Below are 22,505 nucleotides of genomic sequence, written 5' to 3'. Positions count from 1 at the left end.
TGTATCGTGACTGGCCAGTGTTACTGCGATATGCTTCACCAGCATGCCATACCTGCCCTACAGGAGAGAGAGACATTGAACTCAACAGTTTTAATGTGAGATGGGACCCCACCGCACGCACATTGCTTGTGAAGTTCAGCTGCTTCTCCGAAAAACATTTGGAAATAATTGAATTGTGAGCCGATCATTTCCAAATGATTTCATTCCCTGCAATTTCTGGTTGTGGGGTACCTGAAGGACAGGGTTTACGAGGGGAACATTCACACATGTACTAATCTGAAGAACAGCGTATCAAGAGAAGTAGCCAGCATACCTACAGACGTGCTTCGGCCTGTTGTGCAAAATGCAATCCTGTGCTGTCAGACTCTTCTGGGCACTGATGGGGCTCCATATTGAGCCCCTTTTGTAGCGGTAATGGTACCGGTATGTAATGGTATGACGTACAATAGCAGCACATTAAAAGTGTTTCAATTGAATTTATTCTGCATTATCTCTATTCCCCATGTCCTTGACATTAATGCTACCAAGTCTGGTAATCGTACGGTAATTAGTTTCCGTGTTATGACGTGTTAAATAGAGAAAGTTTAATTATAACCACCTGGGATTTTTGACATGTTGGCTTCATCTTTCAGTTATACTGCATTGTTCTGTGGCTGTCTTACTATGGTAAATGTTAATTTCTTTTCAGGCTATGAGAATATCAGACAATATGCTGCATCAAAAGAAATATGGGTTTCTTAGTTTTCCATTGCAACATCACCATCATCACATTAGGAGGAATCTGGTTTCTGCTCCTGCAGCACTTCCTCATCTGCCAGTTCCTGCTTTGCAGCAAACAATGGAAAAGTACCTGAGGTATGACAGACAATTTCATAAAAGTGTGTAGTACATTCTGGATGCATGTGTGCAGTTGAGTAGGATTGGTTTTGATCTTACCTCAGAAATCAATTGTCACTTTCTGTGCCATTAGGCTGTATAATTTCAATATTTTAAACTCTGTTTTGATTGTCCCCTTATAAACATAGTGAAGGTTGAGGTTGTTACTTTTTTAGCAAAATATTAAATTTTGGTTCATCCACTCATACTGGTAATACATGACACATCTTGAGAAGCAGATCTCATCCTCAGAATAAGTATTAAAAGTTTAACAAATGTTGGATGCTAAAATGTCAGGTTATATAGTCTGCATCTTGCATTAAAATCAGTTCTCTTCGTGCCCCACCAACTCTGTCAGATCCATTCACCTGTCTCTTTGTACGAAACATCAGATTCAAGTGTCGCAGTTGCCTCTCTCGCCTCCCATCTCCACTCACCCCACAAAATCTTGGCTGTGGTAACACACCTGTTGCATAACCTGATGTCTAGAAGACATTGGAAGGTGACAATTTGGTTGTGAGATGGTAAAGCCAATGAATGTGAATACAAAAGAATTGTAAAATAACAAATTGATCTGTAGTCCGGCCAGAAGTCTGCATTTATTCCATATTTAACACACTTTTCATTGTAAATTACTTAATCTATGTAGTATGGAAAAAATAGATTGCTAGTTGTCACATTGAGGAGCTACTGAGTTGCAGATAGGCACAATGAAAAAGGCTGATAAAATATTTAAGCTTCCAAAATAGAAAATACACACACGTTTTCACAAGCACAACTCCCTCCCCACCCTCCGTCCGCCAGTGGCCACGTGTATGAGAGTTGAATGTATGTGAATGTGTGTGTATTTTCTATTCCAGAAGAATTTTGTCAGAAAGCTTAAAAAGGTATTTTAGCAGTCTGTTTCATGGTGCGTATCTGCGACTCTACACTTTCTCTCTGTGGTGGCTAGCAATGTATTGTTTCCCTATTGTTGTTATTCCAATGTGGACATTCCCTTCTTTAAACTTTGTTAGATTCACAAAAGCTGTATTGCGTAATAGACAAATTTATGGTCAGTACATATGTGGATGTTATGTGCATATATTCAGGGTGTATACGATCCGGGAGATCCGGGAAAAACCCGGGAATTTTTTCGTCCGGGAGAAAACCGGGAAAAACCCGGTAATTTTTTAGAATTCCGGGAATTTTTCATTGTTTTGGTTACCAGTTAAATTTTTGTGATTTTGACTGGTAAGAACCAATACTCTAACGAAGGATATTACTGCATCCCGCTTCTGTAGAATAATACTGCAGCTAAAAAACATATACAACAACAAAACACAGTGCTCATACAAGCATCTGCCAGCCAAAGTGTGTCAGAGGCTTTAGGAAGAATATGCAGTGCTTCCTAACAACAAATTGCCTCCAATGAGCGTGATGTGACAGCTGTTTACATTAGATTCATTTGAGCAGTTGGAGGCGGGCTCTTGCGCATGCGCCATTGAGTCGCGTATGTGTGGTACCTTCTCCCGCTTCTGGTTACAGAAGTGTGGTTGGATGCCACTATCTAAATTGCTCCAGTTCAGAAATATCGTAGATCCGGGGCTGATGCACAGAGCAGTCTGAGTTGTAGTGGAGAGGTGGGTAGTCTCCACATGACCTATGTTTACGTTTAGTGATTTTGCTGTTTCTTCTTTGTTTATTGCTCTCACATTAAATGAAAATAAAACGGATTTCTGTGGCCGGGAGCTACCAAATGAATCAAAATACGTTCGCATTATTACGGAAGGCTAAAATATGTTGTTAGTTTCAGGCTTTATTTCCAACTTTCTGACAGTCAAGCATTAATCGCTTTGCAGAACAATGAAATTATTTTTGTCGGTTTGCTAAAGAGATTTGGATTTTATTAATCTTTTGCGCTGAGGTGGTCAATTTATTTGAAACAAAGTGTTTTGTTTCACACTGTTGGCTAGTTTCAACTGTTCGCTGCATTTCAAGTGCATGTTTTCCATCTTCTAGCTTGTCTGGCATTATGCCATACTAAAGTACCAAACATGAGATAATACAGTACTGGTACTCAAGAAAATTTACATCCGAATGTGGACATACGATTGTGTGCTTTAAGCCGAATTATTTATTTTAGTATGGTTCACGAAATTCCGATGCTCTTGAAGTATCCTTTGATGTCTTGTTTCTTTTATGACATAATGCAAGATCTTTTAATGTTTTACCCGTACGAACATACGGTCTTCCTGCGTCATTGTAGCTGCGCAGGCGCAGTGACGTCTGTTATCTGGCGGTCTCTGGCAACTGCTGAAACGAACCAGTTTCTAACAGGTCACGGAAAAATATTGGGAATGGTGGTTTTTACACAAGATGAACTATGTGCGAGAATGTACGATGAATTTCTTAAATCACAGAGGTTTGATTCCCATTTAAAAATCAACTTTTTGAGGACTACCATCTAGAAGAATTTCGAGCCCAGAAGATCAGACATTTACGTCGTTATTAAAAATTTTACTGGCACATTTGTATGATGTATCTTAAATTGTAGCCGGCTGGGGTGGCCGAGCGGTTCTACGCGCTACAGTCTGGAGCCGTGCGACCACTACGGTCGCAGGTTCGAATCTTGCCTCGGGCATGGATGTGTGTGATGTCCTTAGGTTAGTTGGGTTTAAGTAGTTTTAAGTTCTAGGGGACTGATGACCTCAGAAGTTAAGTCCCATAGTGCTCAGAGCCATTTGAACCATTTCTTAAATTGTAGCGCGCGCTGAAAGATCCACATTATATGTGGAAACTTAGCTTCTCTTGCAGCTTATTACTCTTCTAGACCAATATTATTTGAAAAACTTTGTTTTTCTTGTAGCAACATTATGTATATTAATTTAAGCCATTGACTTTTGTTTTTTGTGTGTTCGCGCTACTTAAGAGTGATCTTGCTATTGGTTGACTACATCGCGTGCCCCATGCTGTCATCAGCTGGTGAGATAACGTGACATGAGCTATGACTGACCTACAAAAACGCGTCGCAATCTCGATTTCATTGCTTCGGAATGTAACATGCAGTGTTTGGTGTAATTCGAATTTATACCTTCATAACACACAAAAATGCAGCGTACTTGTTGCTGCACATCAAAGATCTTTCCAAAACGTGGCAACAAATTTCTGCTCCTGCCTTGTATGGTGGAGAAAGATTCCAGTTGATACGTGCACTGCTCCAGGGAAGCAACTACTCGGGTAGCAGATTACATGTGTAAAGCACATGGTGGTTAAAAAAAAAAAGGCTAAGCGCTAGTTTGTGATCCTTTTATGAATTCTCTCCAGTCATTACATGGAGAGTGAAATCAGATCATGTACAAAGTAAAGACACTTTGATTTTTAACAGCAAATGGAGAAAGCATCTCTAACCCAGTCCCTGAATTGCCCATCCTCCAGGAAAGATATCACACTCAAATTACACATGGAACAGAGAGTTGGATGAAACCCTAAGTAGAAAGCTGCAAAATATTTAATGAGGCAGTGTACAGATATTGAAAACACAACCTAGATATCAAAGCATGGGAAGTACTCAATGCAATCGACAAAAATGTGTGTAGAGTCCGATACTGAGTCTGATTCTGAGGTTCCCTGGTTTTGAGTATCGAGCCTATGCGAACGCAAATTAATCGGTAGCTATTTTTACTACCCACGTGATTCTGTGGTAACAGTTGTAGAAGCATTTACAGAAAGTCTGTGCTCAGTAGTACGGAGGTACCTTTATCGTGCAGTATTAGTTGGAGGTGAACTTGAACCTATGAATTATAGACTGGGGTGTCTGTGGGTTTACAGCAGGCAGTAAGGACCAACAGTCATGCAAAATAGTTCTGATTGCTTAGTGTGGGAACTGTCTTGAGCAATTAGTTCAACAACACGTATCCAGTGGAAATATTTTAAATCCCGCTGCTAACAAGAAGTGTGTGTTTGGAGTAGTTAATAACTCCATCAAGAGGGTTAGAAGAGTTCCTCTGCTGGAATGAGCAGAAGATAAGCAGTTGTTAGCATCCTCCTTAAACAATGAGAGGACATGATTTAGTTCCAGTACGATAATTGTAGAGGAATTGTGGGCAAAGTTTAAACTGTCTATCTTGCTGTAGAGGGGCATGTGCTGAGTAAGTGGATTAACCCTTTCAGTGCTCCAGACATATATATACTATTTGCAATAAAAAATACTTACAGTGATTCCCTGCTACAGTCGGATAGTTACGTATAACGCCGACAATCGGGCCAGCGAGTCGGAGGTAATTGTTATGCAAGTATGCAGTTTAATTGTTGGAATACTAGGAAATACCTGAACGACTATTGAATGCTGAATTCTCTTTCTGCCGAGTTCATATGTATCGCTATATTACCTAGTTTGTGTGCGGCCATTTCCGCGTTAACGAATGAAATGACGCGACGTTACCGTCCGTTTAGAGACGATGAGCTGCTGAGTATTCTAAACCAAAGTGACAACAAGGACATCATCATGTCCAATCCAGCTGATTATGGGTGGACAGATGACGACGACGAGCGTTTTGCTAAATCTATCACCACAAATTTAAAAAATATTTGTGAACCAACAAACACTGAACTAGTAAATACAGATCCAGATTTTGATGTTATCGTTGATTCTTTCTCCGATTCCGAAGAAGAGCCTGAGCGTATGCCTGAAAAATCTCCTAAGAGACACAAAACAGTTGATTTTAGATGGAAAGGCTCCGATTTGGACCCTAAAGTGTATAATTTCGATAATAGTGGTTCCGGTTGTAAAATCGTCAATTTAGATGATTTATGTACTTTGTACGACTGCTTCCAAGTTTTTTTTTTTAGCCAAGAAATTGTGAGCTACATAGCTGAGCAATGTAATTTATATTATGAACATCTTTGCAATGATGCCAGTGAAAAATCAAGACTGCGACGTTGGAAAAACACAAACTAGTGAAGTTTACTGTTTCCTAGCTGTAAATTTTCTGATGGCTCGAGTGAGAAAAAAATGAAATAAACAGTTATTGGACCAATGATCAGTTACTGTCTACTCCAATGTTTGCACAAATCATGCCGAGAGATAGATATCTTCTGTTACTTAGAATGTTTCATTTTGCTGATAACAGTAAGGACTTTGGAGATGACAAAATCTGGAAATTATGTCGAATTGTGGATCACTTAAGAAAAGTATTTCCAGGTGCTTTCTATCCTTTTAAAAATTTGCGAATTAATGAAAGTTTAGTTGTCTTCAGAGGTCGTGTTTTCTTCAAGCAGTACATTCCTTCCAAATGCCGAAGATATGATGTAAAATTTTTTGTGTTATGTGAATGTGAAACTGGTTATATTCTTGACTTTATTATTTATGTGGGTGCAGCAACAGAAGTAAAAAAAGAAACTGACTTTAGTGTAAATGTTGGAATACCTGGAAGCATTGTTCTCGCTTAACTTGAACGTTACCTTGCTAAAGGTCACACATTATATGTTGACAATTGGTACACTAGCCCAACGTTATTTTCTTATTTGCATGACAGAGTGACTAGTGCCTGTGGAACTGTGAGAACAAACCGCAAAGGCATGCCTGCTTTATCAACAAAACTTAGAAAAGGTGAGATCGTGTTTCTGTCAACAGGTAAACTTCTTACTCTGAAGTGGCAGGACAAGCAGGAAGTGAGGATGCTTTCAACTCTTCATACAAACAAAATTGACAGAACCACGAATGAACCAAAAACAAAACCACCTTGCATCGTAAGCTACACTGAAAATATGGGGGCCGTCGACAGGAGCGGCTTGATGCTAAGTTCAGTAGAATGTGTATGAAAAACTGTAAAATGATATAAAAAAGTATTTTTTCATTTGGTGGATATGTCTCTGCTCAATGGGAAGTGCATTATATAAAACTCAAACGGGACGAAATATTTCAGTGTCTGATTTTCAATAGAAACTTATCAAGGAGATCCTAGAGATTCACCACCAAACGCAAACAGAGGGTGTCGTGGAAGGAGAATGGCTGATGGTGACAATCCCTTACGCCTAACTGAGTGCCACTTTATATCACTAATCCCAGGAGCTTCAAAGGAGGAGGCCGCCCAGAGAAGGTGTATTGTATGTGCAAAACATGATAAACTAATTGATACAAGATATATTTGTGTAAAATGTAATGTGCCTTTATGTTTGAATTTTTGTTTCGAGAGATGGCACACTTTGAAGTATTACAAATGTTATATTTATTTCTCCTAATAAAGTACCTTTTTTGAACAAAATAAGACTTTCTGAACAAAGATTTAAAAAAAGGAAACGATTTACACCGACAATATTGGATTTTGTCTCATTTTTATCTCAATAATAACGGTAGACTGCTACAGCCGTATATATACGCACCGGGTGAAAATAACGCGCACAGGGCGGGAGCCGCTGAGAGTAAATGGACAGTGAAAGGGTTAATCTTTTTACTGCTACACACATCCTTCCCACAAACCATGCCGAGTGCTGTGTCATTATCGCCTGTGCTGGTAGCCATCTGTGTGGGACCATTTCATGTGTGCTGAATTCCCCGGACGGACCTCCTAGTGCTGTGCTTCATATTTGGAGCATAGCTTGCAAGCTAAATGCTGTAAAATCCATGCATGCACTCTGTCCCGTTCTGTGCTCTTGGTGCATACTAACACAATAGAAATGAAGGTGGTGGTATTTGTTGCAGTAAACAAGAAACTCAGATCCACCAAGATAAAAATTGAAGCTGTATGTGAGACTGTTGGGCAAGACTCAGTATCAGGGGTGGGCATAAAATGATGACTGGATGCTTCTATCGCCCACCAGATCACCTAATGTAACCGAAAACTTTAGAGAAAATGTGAGTTTGCTTGTATGTAAGTTCTCCACTCACACTGTAATCGTGTCCGAAAGAACAGACACCACACTTCCATATAATTGATTCATCTAGATAGGCAGTAGATCCACCTTCTTCAATGTGGAGGCAAAAGTACGTCCGACATCCTACGGGAATCTCCAAGTAGTGAGCATGGAGGAAATGGTCAGGGACAGCAGACAGATGGCACTTGGTGGGAATGTTGGATGGCTGTGAGGTATGCAGAGAGGGTCTGTGGAGTTGTGGTAACACTGTGTCCCAGATGACACGGTGGTTAATGCACCTGCCTGTTAAGCAGAAGATCCCCAAGTTCGAATGTCTGTCCGGTACACATTATCACTCGTCTCCGTTCATTCTGTGTAACGTCCCAATGCAGCTGACATCAGTCATCCCTGTACTTTCCTTACTCCCCACCCTCCTTTCAATTTACATATGTACAAGGTCTGTTCAAAAAATTCTGGAACTTTGTCTACAAATTTTTTCTATGGTTACCCTTTACTTATTGTGCATGGGCTGTTTCGAAGTAATCTCCTCCATAATTGATACACCACTCCCAAAGCTGTTTCCCCTTATGGAAGCAGACTTGGTACACTTCTAGCTGGATCATGTGAAGCGCCGCCTGCGAATTTTCTTTTATCTCATCTATTGTTGCAAATCCCCATCCTTTCAATGGGTTTTCAACTTTAGCAATTTATAGAAATTTAAAAGTCTCCATGGGTCAGATCTGGAGAGTACAGAGGATGAGACAGCACAGCGATTTCGTTTTTTGCCGACAGTCGAGAACCAACAGGGATGAATTTGTGAGTGCATTATAATGATGCAAGAACCCTGAATTGTCTCACCATATTTCGGGCCTTTTCCTTCTCACAATTTCTCACAGGCATCGCAACGTGTCCTGATAGTTCCATCACTTAACAGTTTTTCCTTGTGGCACAAATCTATGAAGAACTGATCCTTCAGAGTCAAAGAAAACTATCAGCATGGCTTTGACATTTAGCCTGACCTTATATGCTCGCTTTGGTTTTTGAGAACCTTTCCCAATCCATTGTGAATATTGAACCTTGGTCTTAACATAATAACAATCGACCCACTTCTCATCACCAGTTAAGATACTCTTAAGGAGCATCTCATTCTCATTTGCGCGATCCAAAAGCTCGTCACAGATTGCGAGGTTAAGGTCTTTCTTCTTGACTCATGAGCCGTGTGACGAACTTGGAGGCAATATGATGGATTCCAAGATGCTGTGTCAGGATTTCACGACATTGTCCAACTTAAATGTTACATTCTTCTGCAATCTCTTGGACAGGCAGTCTTAGAGTGGCATACACAGTTTCATTGACATTCCTGACATGAGCATTATCGGTAGACGTTAAAGGGTGTCCTCAACAAGGGTTATCTTTAACTTCCATCCCGCCATTTTCAAACCGTGTGAACCATTCGTAACACCGAGTATGGCTTAAGCCCTAATCCCCATATGCTCCCTGGTTAATTTGGTGTGTGCCTGTAAGGATTTTCTTGAGTTTCACGTAAAATTTAATGCAGACTTGCTGCTCCTCTAACACTGCAATTTCGAAATTCGCGAACTGTGTGACACAGCATTCTACTTGATACAGCACTGAACTGACAGACATACAACAATGAAACTTGTTGCTGTTACACATTTAACACAGGCATGTGAAGAGATGCCAGCCACATTTTGCCTCAACAAATCATTGACGCGAAATTACGAATGTTCCAGAATTTTTTGAACAGACTTCGAATAGTATGTAGATATCTGTAAACAGTTTATTAGACATTAGTGCAAGTGAGATACAAAGGCTAACTACATTCACATTTCCTTCTTACTGTTTAAATAAAGAAATTATGCTTGCCACTTCTTCCTCTTCTAGTGCAGTGATGAAACAATCTGCATAAAGATAACTAACAATAATTGTGCGCTATACTGAAAATGCTACACACCACCGTCTCAATTTCCAAGTGCAACAATGTGTGTTTTGAATCTGCTTGACAACACGCAAGGTCTAAACAGCAAGACCCATACATAAAATAAAAGCTTGCATAAAAAGAGAAATATACTGTTTCCATCCAAATTGACCAGTGTGTCTGATATTTCCCCATCTTATGGTACTTATTTAATAGACAATATAAAAGAAATATAAAGTGTTATTTGCATCATTAATGCTCCATTTTGTTTTTAATTAAATCATTTATTTTAAAATAATGATTTGATGATGAACCTTTGTTGCTATATGTTAAATGTGCAGACTGGAAGGTTAACTATCGTTGTTTAGGATGGCAACAGTGAAAGAACAGAAAGTTGCCCTGGTTGTTCATCACTGGCATTAATAATCAAAATGGTGGCATCCACAATAGAAAAGGTGTATTGTGTCATAGAATATGCCAAACCATCATCAATAATCCTTGTTCAAAGACATTTTCAGACCAAGTTTGATAAAGTGGCACCACACCATCACAAACTGCTAGACGAGCTAAGCAGTTCAGGGAGACATAACACACATGCAAGAAGAAAACAGGACAGCAATCCATCAAGAATGAAGTGGTGGAAAAAATTCATATGATTTATGAAAAAAGCCTCAGAAAATAAATGCATTTTGCCAGCAAATAAGTGATTGCATTGCTATTGACAATGTGGCATTTATTGCGCAGGCATCTGCTGTTCAAGGCTTATAGAATTCAGATCTCAGAGGTGCTGAAACTAGCTGATAAACCAAAGCAGATACAATTACGCATAGATTTTCAAGTAGGGATGGAAGCAGATGGTTTCGCAAACTGACTTATGTTCACTGTCAAGGCCAAATTTCACTTAAGTGGCAAAGTGAACAAGCATAATTTGAGAATATGAGGTACACAAAATGCACAGTCCTCTCTGGAACATGAAGGTGATTCTTTGAAACCTAATGTTTGCTGCATCCTAACCAACTGCAGAATCTGAAGTCATTTGACTTCATTTTGCAGCTGGACAGAGCCACACCACATTGACATGACCTTGTATGTAAGCACCTCAGCAAACATCTTCCACATTGCTGGATTGGCCACGCTGGGTCGAATGATGTGCTATTCGTTTCGTGACCTCTCATGTTGCATGACCCTGTATCAATGCATTCTTTGGTTTGGAGATGTGTGAAGGACGTGGTTTATGCACCCCCATTTCCAGAGGACTTCAGTAACTGAGACATCACATAGTCAGGGCGGTAACTCCATTGACCAGGCAGTGTTGGAATGGGTTTGGCAGGAAACGAAGTACCAGATAGACACCTGCTGTGTCACAAATTGTCCCTTAATGGAACCTGTGAGAGTTGATCTTTCAGTGTATATGTGTGTTTCTGAAATAGTCATTATAGTGGGCACAGGAATAGTTTCTTTTCGTCCCATTCATTTTGAATAACTCTGTATTTTTGTTAGTTACTCTGAATGAAATAGTTACTTATATGTGATCAGGTGTAATAATTCAGATATTACTTAGTATCGAGTGCTTTATTAAACATTGGTATTGATTACTACAGCAATGAAAATTTACCTATACCCCAGATATATTTCAAGTGGACTATGTGCTGTAAATTTAACCGCAAATATGTACTGTGTTATAGCAGGACATCCATAGAAATGTAGCACTGCCAATATGTCAAATGATTTTTATGGATTTAACTATTTCAGATTGTGGTCTTTCATTTTATTTATTGTTTGTCTTATGTAAATGTGTATAAATTTAAATGCTTCAATGAGTTGAGCCAGAACATAGAGACTGATTCTTAGATTTGTTGCATTCTTTAGGTCAGTGAAGCCATTAATAACAGCAGAAGAATATTCTGTCACAAAAGACCTTGTTAAAAACTTTGTTGCCAAAGGAGGAATAGGAGAGAAACTCCAAAACCTATTATTACAGAAAGCAAAATCAACAGAAAATTGGGTAAGTATCTGTTCGGTTTTGAATTTTAACCATATTTCTTAATTTTTGTTAATTTCTTTCACATTTTTCCCCCAGTTCATTGTTGCAATATATGTGTAACAGGTAAGTAGTAATAAGTTATGAAACAATGCTAGCAACATTTTATTCTGTAGTCAAGGAGAACTTCTTGTGATGAGTGCCTAAAGCTGTAACATGCTCTTTGTATTGAACAGTGAATAAATATACCTATAGGATGGCATTATAAAATGTTTAGTCAAAACACCTTCAGTCTCTAAAGTTACAGTTGTTATTTTATTTGAGCAACCAGGTCTACGCTATATTACACCATATTCAGGTCTGATGTGTAGGAAAAATCCCAACTCTAGTCCAGTCAAAATAAGAGCCAGCATTCAGTGACTGGTATCCTTAGATTTTTACTTGAGATAGCAATCACTTTGATGATCTGTTTTGACTGAACCATAGTTAGGATTCTTCCTATGCATCGGTCAGTGGGTCTGAAGATGGCATAATGTAGTGCTGAAACTGTTTGCACAAATAAAATAACTGGAAATTTAGCAGGCTGGAAGTGTTTTGATTCAACATTTTATATTGAACAGCTGAGATCCCACAAAAATCAGCGTAAAGATAGACTTACAGAGTGTGTTGGCATTGATGGTAGCAGCAAACAGTTATTCTTATGCCTTGAAATATTGTAGTGCTGTTTGCAGGATGGCACATTTCCATCGTAATAAGCCCGTGGTGGATGTACATAAAAATAAAATCACTGTCCATACGAAAATAAATAGTTTATTGATCAACTTAAAGAAAGAAAGGGATAGGTTATTGGACACAACTTGAGACATCAAAGAATAGGTTAATGGACTGAAGGATGGGCAGTAAAAATTTTTGGGGGCAGCAAAGGCTTAAATATAGTAAGCCAGTTCAAACGGATGTAGCTGCAGTAATTGGGCAGAGACTAGACTGGTACAGGATAAGTAGGAAGGAGAGTTGCATCAAACAAGTCTTGCGACTGAAGACTTTGACAGACAACATAAGCTTGCTGGACGAAATAGGTAGGTCTCATTTTTCCTCCTCTGGGTGTTACTATTTGCTTTATAATACAAAGGTCCTTAAAACACTGGTCACTTGGAAGTGCTCTAGGTAGCGTAAAACTGGTACCGAGTGGTCACATGGCAGTTCACCGCTGTCGTAAGGTTGTGTGTGTGTGCACCTGTCTGTGATATTGAATCAGCCCCGTAAGGTATGTCAGCATGATGGACATGTGACACAATGACAGAAAGGAGCTGTGTTGTTTGGGTGTGTCCATGTCTACCCAACAGATTAAGTTGCCATCGTGATTATGTTGTCATTTTTCTCCACATCTTTCATCTTTTGGAAGAATTTGATCCATTAGTCCAGCTGTTGCATGATTATTTCTACGTCATTTTCACCACTGAGAAATGCAGTGTAGTGTTAATTATTGGATTCTTGCAACCTGAGAGAACATTTCCACAAACTGAATTCCAGACTGATAGTTAAATCCTCATGCAACTGTTCATGCTTTTCTCCTTGGGAAAGATCCATCACTTCTCTATTTATTCCTCAAAACTGTCCTACAGTCATTTATTCTTTCATATGAATACATGGTGCTGTTCTTTCAGACATGTCCAAAAGAATACACACCAATAAATAACTGATTCATCTCAATGGGCAATGAATCCACCATCTTCAGTGTGGATGCACGATTATGTTCTACCTCCTCCAAAAATCACAAACTAACGAGCATTGAGGATATGGCCGGGAACTGCAGACAGGCGGCACTAGATAGGAATGTGGGTTGGCTGAGAAGCATGTCACGATAGTCCACGCAGTTACAATAAACACCATTTCCAGAGGGCACAGTGGTTAATGCAACTGCCTAGTAAACAGGTCGTCTTCGGTTTGAATCTCGGTCTCACACTCTCTCATAAATAGTTCCCTTCCGCCCCTTCCCCCCCCCCCTTCCCCCCTTCCCCCTTACCCCCTTCCCCCTTACCCCCTTCCCCCTTACCCCCTTACCCCCTTCCCCCTTACCCCCTTCCCCCTTACCCCCTTCCCCCTTTCCCCCTTACCCCCTTCCCCCTTACCCCCTTCCCCCTTACCCCCTTCCCCCTTACCCCCTTCCCCCTTACCCCCTTCCCCCTTCGCCCCTTCCCCCTTCGCCCCTTCCCCCTTCGCCCCTTCCCCCTTCGCCCCTTCCCCCTTCCCCCCCTTGGCCTCCCTTGGCCCCCCTTGGCCCTCTTCCCCTTTCCTTTCTCCCCATCCATCTTCAATTTATATAACATGTATCACATCTGTGGAATGTGTGTGGCATCTATTCTTTTGGACTTATCCAAAATAACAGACACCACACATTCATACAATTGATTTGCCGTGATTGGCAATGAATTGACCACCTTCAGTGTGGATGTACAACTACATTCGACCCCCTGCAGGAATCCCAAAATATTAAGGATGGAAGACTTGGAAGGGGACTGTGGATAGATGACACTAGGTGGGAATGTGGATCGGCCAAGAGGCGTGACAATATAGTCCAAGAAATTGTGATAAACGCTGTGTCTGGGTGATGCAGTGATTAACACAACAGCCTAGTGAGCAGGAGATCCCGGGTTCAAATCCCAGCCTGGCAAGCATTTTAACTCTTTACTGCTGAATCCACATAAAGTTCCAATGCAGCTGACATCAGTAGTTCCTTCCCTTCCCTTTCCTTCCCTTCCCTTTCCTTTCTCCCCTCTCTACCTTTAACTTAAATAATTATTCTTTAATTTGTTGGCCTGTCTACGATGTCCCACATATCACTTTGTACAAATGATCTGGTTTCCATCATATGTGGCCTCAAACCACTCGCAGTTATCATGACCACATAATGCATCATTGTCATTTACCTCTGTTGCATTTGAAATAACGTATCAAGAATAGTAACATCTGGTGAATTTACTCCCAACCCAGAATGTTGAGCAGTTGTTACACTTAAAAAGTAATTGTCATCATCAGATAAGAAGTTATCGATGGGACTGAATTTTTGGCCTGTAGTGATTGGAAGCCCATCTTATTGAAAACCATAGATTTATTCATTGTCTGACAGTCGTTCTCGTTCAGTGTTTGTCACCATTGAAAGAGCTTCCCACAGAAACCATGTTGATTCCTCTTCTTTGGAGATGATGTCTTTCATCTTCATAGAAGTCTGTATAAGTTTGTTTGGCCTCATATCTCTTGACACATGAATCTTATGATGTATTGGTACTTGCACAAGACAGTCATTCAAACAATCAGGTTAGCATACAAAAACCTCATCTTTGTCTTCAGGAGCAAACTTTCATTTGTTTGGCAATTTATCTAGGATGACAACACTTTGAACAAATGTATGAAAATGAGGTAGGTCACATTTTCTCTTCAGCAATTCTCATAATAGAGTTTTGTCAAATAGTCCTTTAGCCACTTGTACCAAGGAATAACTCTTCTGTTTGACAACACCATTCTGCTGCAGTGTGTATGGAACTGTTAGGCTCCACTGTATTCCTACCATTTAAAGGATGGATTCCATTCTTGTATTGCAGTTGTCCTTAATGTTGTCTAACTGAAATGATCAGTCTGATTTTCAACTATGTTTTTGAACTCAACAAATTTGTTGACAACTTCTCCTTTATGTCAAAGCGAATATACTTGACACCATCTGCTGCAGTCATCTATAAAGGTCACAAAAAATCTCACATCACCATGAAATTTTTCTCTCGTTGGGCCACAGATATCAGAATGGATTAACTCTAGAAGTTTGTTTGGGCTCCTACTCATTTGGTTAAGGGAGTGCACGTCAGTTTTCCTTTAAGACATATAGTGCATCTGTTTAGGTCAACACTGAATTTCAAAACTTTCAAATACTCATTTTTGAGCATTTTGATCATATCTTGCAAGTTCAAGTGACCAAGCATGCCAGATTTGCATATTACTTTTGCTAAGTTTTTGCTTAGCAATGATGCATGCCTGTGAACTACTTTATTGTAAAGCAAACAGGCTACCAACTGTTTACAATCTGACTTTACCATTAGTATCTCAAATAACTGCACCAGTGTTCTCAAATGTCATGTGTGATTGTTGTTCCCACCCTTTGCCACTGAAATGAGATTTATTCAGAGTTTTGGCACATACAAAGTGTTTTTCTTTGTTGGCACCGTTGGCTGTAGCTACAATGTGTGTGTCAACCAAAAAACAACAAAGTATAAGAAGTGCAAGGCCCGTGTTACGCAGTGGAAAAGAGAATGACAGTAGTTAGTGTTCCTAGTGGCTTGGCAGGGAACTTCAAATAGAGGAAAAAATGGCACAAAAATCTATAATCTTGCTTTATGAAATATGAATGTTGGATGCTAATATTTTTCTGGTGGTAAAGTGTGTACTTCGAAAAGTTTTTGTGATCTTACAATGTAACGTATACGAGAAATTTAAAAAACTAAGGTTAATTTGTAGGATCTGGGTTTCACAGGTGTGAAAAATTTTAGAAGTTATGTTGTGGTCACCTTTTGACTGTAAAATTATTTATTTGTTAAACTCAGTATTGCAATGTCAACTGTACAATTGTTATGAAGTGGAAACAATTGTACTTGAGCACTTGTCAAAACCTAAAAATAATCTGACATAACATGACACAGAAGCTGGCTTCATCATGCTCTGTTCCTGATTAAGTCAATCGTGCGTGTATTGCACTCTTTGAATTGCGCCGTAAATATGTTGCTCGTATTCTGCTTGTTGTTGACGAAGGCCTTAATGGCTGAAAGCTATAATTGTGAGAATCTTTTTGTTGTGCCTATCCGCTGCTCAGCATCTCCTCTATATGCTGAGTAGCAACTTTCCTTCTCCAATATTATTTTTATGTATTTGAAACATAAGCTGATTTTATCACGTAGAATTCTGTGGACTTATGTCTATTTGTTACTGCTTACAAATTTGTGCATCAGTTGCTCAATTTAAATGAATTCTAACTATATGTTCATATTCGTTATTTTTCTTTACTTCCATTTTTTGGTACTTCCTTGTATTTAATGTAGGCCTCAGAAATTTTCACTGGAGTGAGAGGACAATTAGGTACATTGATTTATGCTAAAATGTATTGTTTGTATGTTGTTGTTGTGGTCTTCAGTCCTGAGACTGGTTTCATGCAGCTCTCCATGCTACTCTATCCTGTGCAAGCTTTTTCATCTCCCAGTACTTACTGCAACCTACATCCTTCTGAATCTGCTTAGTGTATTCATCTCTTGGTCTCCCTCTACGATTTTTACCCTCCACGCTGCCCTCCAATACTAAATTGGTGATCCCTTGATGCCTCAGAACATGTCCTACCAACCGATCCCTTCTTCTGGTCAAGTTGTGCCACAAACTTCTCTTCTCCCCAATCCTATTCAATACTTCCTCATTAGTTATGTGATCTACCCATCTAATCTTCAGCATTCTTCTGTAGCACCACATTTCGAAAGCTTCTATTCTCTTCTTGTCCAAACTATTTATCGTCCATGTTTCACTTCCATACATGGCTACACTCCATACGAATACTTTAAGAAATGACTTCCTGACACTTAAATCAATACTGGATGTTAACAAATTTCTCTTCTTCAGAAACACTTTCCTTGCCATTGCCAGCCTACATTTTATATCCTCTCTACTTCGACCTTCATCAGTTATTTTGCTCCCCAAATAGCAAAACTCCTTTACTACTTTAAGTGCCTCATTTCCTAATCTAATTCCCTCAGCATCACCCGACTTAATTAGACTACATTCCATTATCCTTGTTTTGCTTTTGTTGATGTTCATCTTATATCCTCCTTTCAAGACACTGTCCATTCCATTCAACTGCTCTTCCAAGTCCTTTGCTGTCTCTAACAGAATTACAATGTCATCGGCGAACCTCAAAGTTTTTATAGCTACTCCATGAATTTTAATACCTACTCCGAATTTTTCTTTTGTTTCCTTTACTGCTTGCTCAATATACAAATTGAACAACATCGGGGAGAGGCTACAACCCTGTCTTACTCCCTTCCCAACCACTGCTTCCCATTCATGTCCCTCGACTCTTATAACTGCCATCTGGTTTCTGTACAAATTGTAAATAGCCTTTCGCTCCCTGTATTTTACCCTTGCCACCTTTAGAATTTGAAAGAGAGTATTCCAGTCAACATTGTCAAAAGCTTTCTCTAAGTCTACAAATGCTAGAAACGTAGGTTTGCCTTTCCTTAATCTTTCTTCTAAGATAAGTCGTAAGGTCAGTATTGCCTCACGTGTTCCAGTGTTTCTACGGAATCCAAACTGATCTTCCCCAAGGTTGGCTTCTACTAGTTTTTCCATTCGTCTGTAAAGAATTCGTGTTAGTATTTTGCAGCTGTGACTTATTAAGCTGATAGTTCGGTAATTTTCACATCTGTCAACACCTGCTTTCTTTGAGATTGGAATTATTATATTCTTCTTGAAGTCTGAGGGTATTTCGCCTGTCTCATACATCTTCCTCACCAGATGGTAGAGTTTTGTCAGGACTGGCTCTCCCACGGCCGTCAGTAGTTCCAATGGAATATTGTCTGCTCCAGGGGCTTTGTTTCGACTCAGGTCTTTCAGTGCTCTGTCAAACTCTTCACGCAGTATCATATCTCCCATTTCATCTTCATCTACATCCTCTTCCATTTCCATAATATTGTCCTCAAGTACATCGCCCTTGTATAGACCCTCTATATACTCCTTCCGCCTTTCTGCTTTCCCTTCTTTGCTTAGAACTGGGTTTCCATCTGAGCTCTTGATATTCATACAAGTCGTTCTCTTATCTCCAAAGGTCTCTTTAATTTTCCTGTAGGCAGTATCCATCTTACCCCTAGTGAGATAGGCCTCTACAACCTTACATTTGTCCTCTAGCCATCCCTGCTTAGCCATTTTGCACTTCCTGTCGATCTCATTTTTGAGACGTTTGTATTCCTTTTTGCCTGTTTCACTTACTGCATTTTTATATTTTCTCCTTTCATCAATTAAATTCAATATTTCTTCTGTTACCCAAGGATTTCTACTAGCCCTCGTCTTTTTACCGACTTGATCCTCTGCTGCCTTCACTACTTCATCCCTCAAAGCTACCCATTCATCTTCTACTGTATTTATTTCCCCCATTCCTGTCAATTGCTCCCTTACGCTCTCCCTGAATCTCTGTACAACCTCTGGTTCTTTTAGTTTATCCAGGTCCCATCTCCTTAAATTCCCACCTTTTTGCAGTTTCTTCAGTTTTAATTTACAGGTCACAATCAATAGATTGTGGTCAGTCCACATCTGCCCCTGGAAATGTCTTACAATTTAAAACCTGGTTCCTAAATCTCTGTCTTACCATTATATAATCCATCTGATACCTTCTAGTATCTCCAGGGTTCTTCCATGTATACAACCTTCTTTCATGATTCTTAAACCAAGTGTTAGTTATGATTATGTTGTGCTCTGTGCAAAATTCTACCAGGCGGCTTCCTCTTTCATTTCTGTCCCCCAATCCATAATCACCTACTATGTTTCCTTCTCTCCCTTTTCCTACACTCGAATTCCAGTCACCCATGACTATTAAATTTTCGTCTCCCTTCACAATCTGAATAATTTCTTTAATTTCATCATACATTTCTTCAATTTCTTCGTCATCTGCAGAGCTAGTTGGCATATAAACTTGTACTACTGTAGTAGGTGTGGGCTTCGTATCTATCTTGGCCACAATAATGCGTTCACTATGCTGTTTGTAGTAGCTTACCCGCATTCCTATTTTCCTATTCATTATTAAACCTACTCCTGCATTACCCCTATTTGATTTTGTGTTTATAACCCTGTAGTCACCTGACCAGAAGTCTTGTTCCTCCTGCCACCGAACTTCACTAATTCCCACTATATCTAACTGTAACCTATCCATTTCCCTTTTTAAATTTTCTAACCCACCTGCCCAATTAAGGGATCTGACATTCCACGCTCCGATCCGTAGAATGCCAGTTTTCTTTCTCCCGATAACGACATCCTCTTGAGTAGTCCCCGCCCGGAGATCCGAATGGGGGACTATTTTACCTCCGGAATATTTTACCCAAGAGGACGCCATCATCATTTAATCATACAGTAAAGCTGCATGCCCTCGGGAAAAATTACGGCTGTAGTTTCCCCTTGCTTTCAGCCGTTCGCAGTACCGGCACGGCAAGGCCGTTTTGGTTATTGTTACAAGGCCAGATCAGTCAATCATCCAGACTGTTGCCCTTGCAACTACTGAAAAGGCTGCTGCCCCTCTTCAGGAACCACACGTTTGTCTGGCCTCTCAACAGATACCCCTCCGTTGTGGTTGCACCTACGGTACGGCTATCTGTATCGCTGAGGCACGCAAGCCTCCCCACCAACGACAAGGTCCATGGTTCATGGGTTCATTGTTTGTAGTACCCTCAAATAATGGGCTAGAACATTTGCCTAACTGCTGTTGCATTTTTAACATTTTCACAGAATAATGCTCTACTCACTAAAACTACAAAGCATACTCATCTACATCTACATCCACACCCTGTAAATCACTGAGATGTATGGCACTCAGTGGAAAGAAGCAACACCATTCAAAACAGAATTACATATTCGTCTCATGACAAGATGTAATAAACTTGAATAGCAATTCTGCCAAAAGCTGCTAACATTTAGTTCTTCTTGTTTCTCCCAGACGTGTCACCTTTTTCCCTCTAACGCATCATCTGTGGGTTAGTTCTTAGAGTTTTGGTTGGCATCTGAATTTCCTCATATTTGGTCAGATGCTGGAGGTCACACTACAGTTCTATTTAAGAAACCTAAGCATGTTTTTATGTTCCGAACTTCTTTCTTTGCACTTTTCATCTTGTTTGCTCTTACTGTTGTGATGCACTATCAGTCTTGTGTCATAATTGTAGACATTTGCTAGAAAAACTGTAATTTCAAGATGTAACTAATGTTAGTTCACCATGTGTCTCATTCTGAGATGGAATCATTTACTCCTTCCAATACTATGGATGTGAGCAGATATCAAGCGGGATACAAGTAACACATTTAGAATACAATTAAGAGTGCAAGCGAGCAGAAGTCAAGAAGAATATGAGTAACATATTTACAATGCAGTTCAGAGTGCAATACATACAAGATGTCGTAATCAGAAACACAAATCAATGAAATCAGCTTGTATTTTCTAAAAAACAAGAAACAAACATGGAAGGCTTAAAATCGCCCAATAAGAAAACGAGATGAAGTAGGATTGATAAAATTGCAGTGCTCCAAGTGGCCTGTACCAAATCAATCTTGTGTTACTGGAAGTCCCTATATGAGTTTCGTCTCTGTGACATCATCTTTAGCTGTTACTTGTGTAACATAATTGTCTGTGAGCATTAAATGTCCCTGTGTTTCTGTTACATGTATGAACACTTTTGGATCTTCGCATATGCATGATGTTCAACCACTCGTTATTCACCAAAAATGTTAGTCACAAAACTTCAGAGTAGCCTCATTCATAGAGAAACAGCAACGACCTTCAACAAAATTGTTTTCAGCCTGCACACAGTTTCTTTTCAATAGAGCACTTGTCTGCTTTGTGCCCTTCTTTTTAAAAAAGCTGCATTTGTAAGCTCATTTTTTCCCATTTTTGTTTTTGTTCTGACTTTTGTTCCAGTTTGTCACTGTCACTCACAGCACTTTTTGTCTTGTTCGTGAAACATTTACCTGGTTTATTATTCATCACGAAACTTGTGCACTTTCACTGTCTTAATGAAACATTGTATTGTGTTCTTCCAGATTTTTACTTTTAGCATCTCAATATCTGGTAGACTGACATGGAATTCTTTAGCACATATGAAAGTTTCATAAGTCTCTGGAATGTCATAGAGCAGTATTATGACAATAGATAACTTTTCACATCGATGTCAGTTCCTTGTAACTTGTCCTCAGCATCGAAGGTTTCAGGAAGACGATGTGTCACATCATCACTAGGTTGCATTTTGTGGAGCTAGAGGCATTTCAGCAATGTTGCTTTGTGAGGAGGTTCCTTGGCTGCATATATTGTTTAAAGTTTAAGCCGTACCTGAGATGATGTAGTGTAGTAGTTCTTTATTTACCTCAGCTCGGTGTGATTGCTGGTTACAATAAAGTTTGCTTTTGCTGCTGCTAGCCATACTTCGTATGCAGCTGCCGTAACAGAGAGCCCTTCACTTTCACCAGCCACCGCAGGTTGCAGTATGTCTCCAGATACATATCACCAAGTGTCATCTTTGACGAGTGATGCTTCAGTTCGTATTCTCCATGTGCTGTAATTATCACATGGTAGCATTTCTAGTCAAACTCCTTGTGCAGCAGTCATATGCGCCATAATCTTTGTGGTAATGAACTTGTTCATTTCTACATTTCTAAAGTTTCATCTAATCAAAAAACTCTGCTTGTGTCAATTGCTTAACCTGGGCCTTGCAACCTGTTTGGATGTGGTTGACAATACAAGTGTGACACACAATTACAGAACAATTTTATTTGTAGCTCACTGCATGGAAGTAATACAGAGCTGCTAACCACTGGTTTGAAAACATGCACATAGCAACATCTATAGACACCAAAGATATTACACGATAGCAAAATTTGAATCCCAACGCACTTGACACAATTGGAAGCTTGAGAAGATTTTATTCAAATGTTATATTAAACTGTAAATTGAAATAAGTTAATAGTTGACTTGTTCCATATTGAAATTTTTCTTGTGAAGAAGAGTATCAAAATATATCAGCCAGATATATCTAGTTGCAAGGTCATGTGATAGATACCACATCTTGTCTTAAGATTAATAATTGTTGACCCCTATGTTTGTTT

General features: G+C 39.6%; 1 protein-coding gene across 3 annotated transcripts in view; it reads left to right on the top strand.

Annotated features, from left to right (window-relative positions):
• Positions 1-22,505, top strand: part of LOC126485101 (carnitine O-acetyltransferase-like) — a 99,933-nt gene that overhangs the window by 21,171 nt on the left and 56,257 nt on the right. For all 3 annotated transcript variants that reach the window (XM_050108723.1, XM_050108724.1, XM_050108721.1), the window contains exons 3-4: positions 689-855; positions 11,519-11,654. In XM_050108723.1, coding sequence (XP_049964680.1) covers positions 689-855; positions 11,519-11,654 — 303 coding nt within the window. The remainder of the gene's footprint in view (positions 1-688; positions 856-11,518; positions 11,655-22,505) is intronic.

The sequence above is a fragment of the Schistocerca serialis genome, chromosome 6 (assembly GCF_023864345.2).
Source record: "Schistocerca serialis cubense isolate TAMUIC-IGC-003099 chromosome 6, iqSchSeri2.2, whole genome shotgun sequence".
In the NCBI taxonomy this organism is placed as follows: domain Eukaryota; kingdom Metazoa; phylum Arthropoda; class Insecta; order Orthoptera; family Acrididae; genus Schistocerca; species Schistocerca serialis.
The sequence above is the reverse complement of the archived record's forward strand: the minus strand, read 5'-3'. Positions and strand labels throughout refer to the sequence as shown.